The 9490-nt window shown below is 51.9% G+C and overlaps 1 protein-coding gene across 1 annotated transcript in view; it reads right to left on the bottom strand.

The window, feature by feature from the left end:
• Positions 1 to 9490, bottom strand: part of RUNX1 (runt related transcription factor 1) — a 74388-nt gene that overhangs the window by 63426 nt on the left and 1472 nt on the right. Inside the window, exon 2 of the mRNA XM_006753097.2 lies at positions 3642 to 3800. Within this exon, the coding sequence (XP_006753160.1) occupies positions 3642 to 3800 (159 nt within the window). The remainder of the gene's footprint in view (positions 1 to 3641; positions 3801 to 9490) is intronic.

The raw sequence follows: 9490 nt of genomic DNA, 5'->3' as shown, positions 1-9490 counted from the left end.
CCTTTTCCTGCGCGCGGGGCCACGGCAGGCACACTGAGAGCTCAGGGTCTGCGGCTCAGCCTGCGGGAACCTGCCGTCCTACACGCACACCAGGCCTGGCCACATGCAGACAGCGGCCGGCAGCACGGTGCCAGGGGGTGCGTCTCTCTCGTTCACTGACGGGTGCGCCTCCAGCTGTCTACAGCGTGCAGCACAGAACGGGGCGGGCCCCCCACAGCCCAGGTGAAGGTCTGAATCCACAGGTTCTTGGCTTGGGGGGCCCATGGGTCCCCGGAAGCTCCGGCCTTAGCTCCGGCGGCCCCAGAAACCAACTTTGCACAGGACGCCTTGGGAGAAGGCCTCCAGGGGACTTTGTTCCCGACAGATGAGAAGTCGCCTCCTTAGGGAGGTAGGAGGATCTGCGCGGCCCCTCTTCCCCAGTAGACCTCCTGCTTGGTTCTAAGTGAATGAACCGGAGCCGGTCCCGAGTGAGGGGTGAAGGACTGGCCGGGCCGGAAGCATTCCTGGATACCCCGGCCAAACCGTCTGCAGTGTCTGTCGCTGCAGCTGCGATGCCCCCGCTTACACCTGCAGACACCCGTAGCTCCTGCCTCAACTTCTGGTGTAAACTGCTAATCTGCTCTGCCATTGGGAGTCCCTTCGACTCCGAACGCCCATTTTCTGGGGGCAGGGGGCGTCCCAGGGCGAGCGGGTGAGTGTGAGCGCACTGAGCAGCCACCTCATCTTCGCCAGGGAACCATGCCCCTCCATGGGGCCGCCATGTGAGAGAGCCAGGAAACGCCCAGGCCGCATACACCCGAGCAAGATGTGCGACTGACACGGAGCACAAGGAGGGGCGGCGGGGAAGGAGGAAGGTTGGGGTGCCGAAGCCCTCACCCATGGACGTTAGGGGACAGAGTAGTCAGCCAGGCCGGCCGAGGCCGTGAGAGCCGGACGGGCAGGTTCTCCCGGTTGCAGGCTGAACTTGAGGTTAGAGCTGCGAACCTGGACCTCAGCCAGTGCCCAGACAGATCAGTTTTGCAGAACAGAAAAAAAGCACAAAAAAACCACAAAAACCCCTCCATGTTCGGCCTCGGCAGCTTCTCCGAGGCTCCACAAGCTCCCCGGACGGCAGCAGGACAGAGAAGGGAGTTCCTCGTTCTCCCCTCAGTGGGAGCTGAGCCCCAGGCCCCGTGGAGATGCCGGCCGGTGCCTGGGGACAGTGTGAAACTGCACGGAAATGTTTGGGTGAGCCAACAGCCTGGGCCTCCTTGGCCCCTGTGGGGTGTGTCGATGCCAATGACATGTTTATAGGCACATTTTGAAAAACAGAAAAATCATCTTAAGATCACTTACAAAAAATAAACGTAATGAAACTTTTAAAGGGCACGGTTCCCTGTGGAAGATTGAGGCTAATTGTCCAAATGAGAGAGAATCATCTGCTCTCTTCATAATGGGAAGCAAATTACAAAAAAATAAAAAAATCTGGCAGGCGTTGAGTCGACACTCACGCTTGAAAGAATAAAATCGAGCTGCATTTTACGACTGTGGAGAGAAATTCTGGGACAAACAGGGCCTTCTGACAGCTCAATTTTGTCTGGTAGCACTGACCAAAAAAAAAAAAAAAAATTACTCAAGCCCAACAACACACAGGGTAACCTTAACTGGGCCAGACGTTCAATTAGGGCTCCAGTGGTTTGGATTCCTGACTATCACTCATGGGAAGCAGACACCGTGCAACACAGATCTGCCCACTCACGGCGCTTCAATTCATTGTCTCATTCCAGGTGACCAGAGACAGCCCAGCCAGGGTTGTAGCTACGTTACTCCGGCTTTTATGCAAACTCAAGGGCACACTGGCATGGACCGGGCAGCCAAGTGCAAACAATCCACGCCTTGGGGAAACAGCTCCCTGCTCCCCAGGTAAACACAAGCACCTATTAGTCACCCACTCCAACCAGAAATGGCCAACGAGACGAGAGACCAGCCCCCAACGCCAGAAAAGGAAGCAGGCTGCTCTCCAACTCTCATTCTTTCTCATCCACCCACTGGCTGTGCGTGGCCACAAAGCCACCACGGAGCTTCTTGTGGAAAAATGTCGCTGGGTTGGCCACTGAATTGTTTCCACGACTTTTTATCACCCAAACCTGACACACAGAGCCACACAGAGCCACACGATGCTAATATCACTTTCTCCGGAAAGGCCACCGAAGGTTACCCAGCTATGAAGTCCTAAGAGTGGAAACTCATAAGAACGGAGCGGGGATGGCTGGAGCCGGGGCTGGTAGGCACGGACCAGGAGGTGGGGCCTTGGTTTTCATCGGCTTCGCACCCACTCTGCCAGCTACTCACCCGAAGCCCTCAAGATGTTTTCTAAACACACATCTCTGAATCACAATGTGAGTTCCATTTACTGAGAGGTGGGGACTTTTAATAGAACAAGTGAACCCATTTAATGGCTTATGCTTTATACCTTATAGCATCCCTCATGCTTCCAATCAGTGGATATAATTTTCTTTGCATTGTCCTATTATTAACGTAGTTAGGGCGATGAACATAGATTTCCAATCATGTTATGTATTTTAAATTACCCTCACTATGATTCTATTTTGAAAACAATAGCCAAACACCCCTCCCTTCACCATCTTCCTGTCTCCAAACTAATCAAAACCCCTAAGAACACAGATTTCCTTAGATTTTTGAATGCCTTCATGAAGAGTAATGATGACCCTTGTTTAAATGTCCATTGGTTGTATCTTTACTTTTTTAACACAACAATCATCTACTATTATTTGGGTGTTTACTTTGTCTTTTTACTATACTCAAAATGATATTTTTTTCTATTATAAAAATTAGATTTTCAAAACAAATGATCCCACCTCTGTCAATTAAACTTCTAGTGCTTACTGCTATTTATAAGTGTGACGTGGGTTCTTACAATACAGAGAAAACACAATATTTGAAAGTAATTTGAAAGCAGAAGAGATTGCAACGAGCCAACAGCCACTCCTCTTCCTGCTCTCATACAAATAACACCACACACAGAACTGCCCGGACCCAATGGTTCTCCTGCATCATCCAGTCTTTCCGATGGTGAGTCCCTGACATGTGAGCTGGGCCAAACCCTTCAAGCGAGAGCAAGGCACCCACATTCCATGGACTAAGAAGTCATATTCTGTCAAGCTTACCAACCGCCATTTCTTCACATTTTACTGTAAAAGGGCAAGCTTACCTGAGGCCTCATTTCAATAATCATGCACGGCCCCTCCCTTAAAATTATTAGACGTGGTCACTTCAAACCTTGTCACCTGCCACAGGGAGCACACGGATCCCAAGTTAAGGGCTCCCATTATAGAGATTTCTGATAATCATCAAAGACAGAACCCCTGTTGAATAATCCTAGTTTTATATTTTTACACTTTCATAAAGAACATGAAATCCAAAATTCATGTTTTACATGCTGCCAATCAGAAAGCAATAATGTAAAACTAGGTTCTGTTAAAAATGTTAAATTCTAAATTCATATTTTTAGAGGCTCGATGTAGCAATAATAACAAGAAAGGCTGTGTTTCTAGGGATTCCCACCACAGAAATATCTAGGGGTTTTGAAATTTGGGTCGGTTGCCATGTAAATAGTTTGTGATTCAAGTTCAGCTACCTACCTCTTCCACTCCGGCCGACAAACCTGAGGTCATTGAATCTCGCGACTTGGTTCTTCATGGCCGCGGTGGCGTTTCTCAGTTCGGCTGAGTAGTTCTCGTCATTGCCGGCCATCACGGTGACCAGCGTTCCGTCTGGAACGTCCCCGAGAGCCACCACCTACACGCCAGTCAAGGGACAAATGCAAACATCAGGAGTGTCCTAAACCGTGGTGTCATTTACGGAAAAACTGCAAAAATAAATGCATGTTACGTGACCCTTGCTAGTTTGCACACGAATAGCAATCCGAAATTAAGCAAAACGACAGAGAAGTTAGTGACGGGAAGCTCTGCGTTTAAACCCATTATGCATGGCTAAATATAAACCTCCAAACCCTAAGAAAGTGACGTAGGGCCACGGCGCTCGGCTGGGGCAAGACAGCCTACAGCAAGGACCTGGCCAAGCCATGCCTTCTCCCGAACACGCAACGCTCTCAACTCTCCAAGTCTGAACACCAGAAGGTTTTGTTTCTGGAAGTTTACAACCTAGCCCATCTTCCTTCCACTTGTCCAGGCCTCTGCTGGCCGGTCTGCGCGGGCCAATTGACTTGTAGTGTCTAAACTCATTTCCCTAAAATTAAATCTGACCCTTAGAACCGAGAGCAGAGGATTCCCGAGTGACCGAAGCTGCCCCCTGCAGTGGACCTTTGAAACCCCTGGTCACGTCTACACTCCTGATTTCCACGAGCAGTGAGCTGGGGCACGCCAGGCAGACCCCTTTGCTATGGCTGAGACCAAACCTCAGCCTCCGAGGGGAGGCCCGCTGTCCGGCGCCCCTGGGACCTCAGGATGGGGCCTGTCATGGGTGTGAGCCTGTGAGTCCCTGAGGCGGCCTCACTCCGCCCGCACAGGTGCCTGAGGGTCCTCCCGCGGCCGACCCCGAGGGGGAATCCTTTCATGTCACTGACCGGGAATGGATTTCCTATCGGGGCTACTGAAGAAAGCGGGCAGACACATCGTCCTGATGCTCAGATAACAAGAAGCGGTCATTTCAAAGGAAAACGGCCCAAGGAGGGCAGCAGGAAGGGGCCTTTGGAGGGGTGTCCATGTCTGGGTCATCGCTTGACCCTCTGGACACAGTGTTGCTGGCCTGGACCTGTACCAGCAGCTGCATTGCCACTGTTGCTGTTTCTCCAATGACCTCAGAGTTTCACACCCAAAAGGCCCGAGCTTTCCCTGTTCCTGCCATTTCTGGTCTCTCCCCTGGTTCTCTCTTCTCTCTCTCTCTCTCTCTCTCTCTCTCTCTTTCTCTCTCTCTCTCGGTAGTGGAATCTGTGGCGTCCATCCCAGTTATAGACAGTTTGGCTTTGTTTTTGTTTTCCAGCCCTGGCAGTCGAGCATTTGGTAGTGCCCGCCTCTCCTGCTCCCACCTCCCGGTTTTCCCCTGAGAATTGCTGGGTCATTTTGGCCAACACCTTCACGTGCAGCCTCCTTTCCCGTCTGTAAGGAAGGCGCCATCGGCTCGCTCGCCCAACACCGAAGCCACGTCTCTCAAAGTCCTGTCTCCGTGGCCTGCTCAGTGGTCATACTCCTCCAAGGTCCGCTAGTGTTCTCATTCCCCAAGATGCTCCAGCCCTCGGGTTCTTGGGAGCACGATGGAGAATGGACCCCGTGCTGGGCGGGGCGGGAGACCCCGAGCAGCGGCCCTCACGCGGGAGGTGGGCACCTCCTCACCTACTCATCCCACTCGCACAGTCACCTGAGGTCTGGCTCCTTATCTTTCTTTCCCATCCTTTCGTGCAATTGGTGGCCATGTTTCCTACACAGGAGGTTTAAACACACAGCTATTTATTCCCCAGGCACCCTCTAATTAGGCATTTAGTTCCCATTATAAGTGTGTGTGTTGCCATTTAATTAAGAGCAATAATATGACAACTCCCTTTTGTTTCAAAAAACATCATTGAACTCAGTCTCCCTAATCGGTTATTTAGTTCTTGCTGCTATTTTTCCGATGCCCACGAAATGTGCTTGCTTTGTCCTTCTCTTAAAAGTTTCAGGCTCTTAAACATGTTTCCACTTTTTTTTCTTTCTCGCTGTTTTCAGTTCCCTGTGTGAAATTAGCTCGGAGTGTCGAAATGTCTCCTCGAACACACATTTTCACTTTCTCATCCCCCTCTCCCTGTGGTGACACGGCTCCTCGATTTTAATGCAACGTTCAGGGAGCACATGGGGGCGGGATCCACCACATGGCTTTCAGGCCGAGCCACTCATGCTCGGGGCAGGCTCCGTGAAGAGGGGAGATAAACGACTGCTTTCCACCTCCCCAAACCTCCGGCAAGCCTCCCGCCTCCGGCCTGCTCCCCGCACAGTGCTCCGGCCTAGGCCTCGCTCACCGTCCACGCCGCCCTCGCCCTGGGCAGTAACTGCCTGGCTTCAGGAGGTGGTGCCAAGTAGAACAAACAGAGCAAGGGGACCATGGCGGCCAAGGAAGGAAAGATGGTGGAGGTGGGGATTGGAGACAAAAAACATTAGGAGTTTAACTCCTACTCCTCTGGTTTAAAAAAATGCAGCAGGAAGCAAAGAGAATTGGGGGCTCCAAGATCACTTATGTGGCCTTTGATTGATCTTGGAGGGATGTGTTTTTTTCCATGTGGGGAAGGAAGAGAATATTAAATCCCGGAAAATCATATTCATTTAGATAATGTGCAGCATCTCATGATCAACAAACCCCCTCAGACTAGGTACATTTTTTGTTCAATTTAAAACTAACACGCCTGCTGGTCTGAAAGATTTTATCCTTGATAAGCAAATATAGAGGGAATATTAAAAAAAAATTTAACTTTAAACAGAAAAACAAAGCGACGGGAATGGAAAGCGATATACAATAGACGAGGAAGCACAAACATTTTCTTTCTAGCGCAGACCAAACAGGCAAGAAGGGACTTGTCGGCCAAAGGGTATCTCATATTTTGTTTTACTTCTTTGCTTTGAAAGTATCAGGAAGTTGGGCGAAATATCTACCCTTTACCCAGCGACCTACCCACACTGCTCCTGGCCCGGCTGCTCACGGCTCGAACTGGCATGGAAATCCGCTCCAATTAGGCTGAACTTGCAGTTACAACTCATTTATTTCGAAGCCCTCATTTCCTAGCGTTTCAGAGAAAGCTCTGAAGTGGAACCTGCAATGCAGCCGCGATGACATCTACTGCCAAGCTCAGGACGGCGGTCGTACCCACGGAGGCATGACCAGTTTCTTTCTTATGGAAAGAATATTCCACCAGCACCAAGGCTCTGAGCTGGCGGAAGGCGTGTCTGTGCTGTGCCTTCGGACTCGGTGCAGCGGGGCCTAAACGGACTGTAATGTTACCCTTGTACAAAGCGTGCCCGGCGCCTCCCCAACAGCTCTCCAGGCTGCTCCTGTAGAGAAGGGGTGACTAGCACAGGCAAGGTTTTCTCAATAGTCCACTACACCTCTCTCCGACCCTAAACAAGGGAGGGGCTCCGTGGGGGCAGGGGGACCCATGATGGGGTCCCGGATAAGCAACTGGCATGATTTTCACCTATTTTAAGGGAAATCCATCATTTTAATCTCCCTTTAGTTTCAAAGATTAAAGCCGAGGGCTTCAGAAGACTCTGGAAGAATGGCTTAGCTTAGCCGCTCTTTTCATCAATATCGCCAGGCTTGCTCACCGGTTCACATTTTCCCCCCTTATTACTGGGAACAGCGTAATTCTTTCCTGATTAACTTCTTAGAGGGATTGTCTGAGGCTTACGTACAGCCCAAATTGTACAGGAATGATTTCTGGGGAAGCGGCCTGGGAGGTGGTGGGTGGGTGGTGCGGAGGGAGCCGGGGATGTGCACACCGCGCCCGGGCCTGTGGGCTGAGCTGCCTTTCACCCCCGCCCCCGCATTGCGGAAGCCTGAGAGCCTCTCGCTCCTCCAGCTCCAGCTCCGGGCTGAGCAGGTTCCCACAGGAAGGGCCCTGGCTTCGTCCAGGGACCCGACTTCTCTGCTGTCCTCCCCCCAAGTGCCCTCACGACACAGGGGGACTCGTTCCCAGAGCTCTGTACCTTGATCTTGTAGTCGCCCACCCACCCTCACTCAGTACAGCAAATTGGATTAAAAAAGAGCCATCAAAAGTCATTTTCCAATCACTGTGGTGATTAAGGTTTCTGCTAAACAAACAAACAAACACACACACACAAAAAACAACCCCTGGAAGCTCATGAAGCAATCTATCTGATTTTTTCCTTTTTTCAGAAGGAAAGGACAACATCCACGAGGTGGCTTGAGAAACCACAGGCTCCAAGTCCCGCAGTCTCTAGTCATCACCTAGTTCTGGGAGGAGGGGCGGGAGGGGGGGGGGTTCTGGCAGAGCAGGGAGATTCAGAAGCAGAAGCGACCCTGACTCACCCTGAGGGAAGCCAGGGACCCCTGCGTGTGGGGCGCCGGGGGAGTGCCCAGGCTGCTCGCTGGCCTGGCTCTGTCCCTCTGCCCTTATCCCAGGGACACCCAGGGCCCAGGGCTTCAGGTCCCTCTCACAGGGGACTTGGTCCTCTCTGGGAGCAAGGCTCCTGATGGGAAGGGATTAGGCGATTTTACATGGGAATGGGCTCCTGAGCAAATCCACATAAAGGGAGGTGGGGTGGGGAGGAGGCCAGGCTGGCCCACACCCCTCAGAAACTCTCCTTCAGGAGACAGAGGGCAGGAGGCAACCCTAGAGGCACAGCCAACAGCACATTTTGTTTTGTTTTAGAATCAGAATCGAAGTCTGGAAGGTGCATAAAGCTTAAAAATAGAGAACTCCCACAGCACTTTGCAAAACAGTGAACACTCTTCCTTGTCATGAGATCAAGATCCCACGAGCCCTGGAACCATGGAAAGCTGATAGTAAATTGATCTCCCCTTAAAGGGGACAATAATTTAATCAGATTAAAAAAAAAAGAGTAGCTGCTCTTTACAGCTTTTTTTTTCTTTTTCTTTTTTTCTCACCTGCCTGCCTTCGCCCTTAAAATGAACAGGAAGTGATTGGACTGATTGCACTGAAAAGCTGACCCTGCTTAGACCCACCCAGGACAGGAGAACAGGATCCCCAAGGCCGCAATTAAATTCCGGCAGCCGCTGCCAGAGCGGTGGAGTGGTTGTTTAAAAACTCCGGGGTTGTTTATATGTCCCCACCGAAGGCCAAGGTTTTTAAAAGCAGCTCAAAGCAAGGGCAGATCTGGGGCTGGGGCTGGGGTTGCTCGGCAAACAGGAAGGCGGGTGGATTAGACCCCGATTCCCAAATGCAGCCTGACTGCCTTCCGCTGCCCCGGGCTGGGCTTAAGCTAGGTGAGTCCGCGAGATAACGTTGCTGGGGATGGTTCCAGGAAAAGAAACTGGATTCGCTCCTTGAGGCTTCTGGCAGGAGCAGGCTGGAGGCTTGCAAAAACTTCAAAAACTTTTGCAAACTTAACTGCCCGCTGGTGGACTTCGGACATGCTAATTGCTACAGGGATGTTCGAGGGGGTGGGGAGCCCTGACAGTTCTCCGGGTCAGTGTGTCTTCAGGGACCCAAGGTCTGAAAGCATCCCATTCCCCTGCTCCATGGAGAACAGGCAGGGGGGTTTGGGGGTTAAGCCGGCGGGGAGGGAAGCCTGGGACCAACCCGCCTCGGCCCAGCCTGGCCGCTGTGGCCAGTGGGTTCTCACTTTTGCTACTTAGTATCAAAGCTAAAGACCCGCTAGGGAGGTCCCCGCGGCCCTCCGGGGAAGGTCTGGGGGCTTCCGATTTTTTCAGCCCTCCCCAGAGGCAGCCTGGTGGGCCAAGGCGGGTCCCTGGGAGGGTCGCCACAGCAACGCAGCATCCCCCGGCTCCCGCGCTGGGGGACGGT

This window comes from Myotis davidii, unplaced genomic scaffold (genome assembly GCF_000327345.1).
Source record: "Myotis davidii unplaced genomic scaffold, ASM32734v1 scaffold170, whole genome shotgun sequence".
In the NCBI taxonomy this organism is placed as follows: Eukaryota; Metazoa; Chordata; class Mammalia; order Chiroptera; family Vespertilionidae; genus Myotis; species Myotis davidii.
This window is presented reverse-complemented; position numbering and strand designations above follow the sequence as displayed.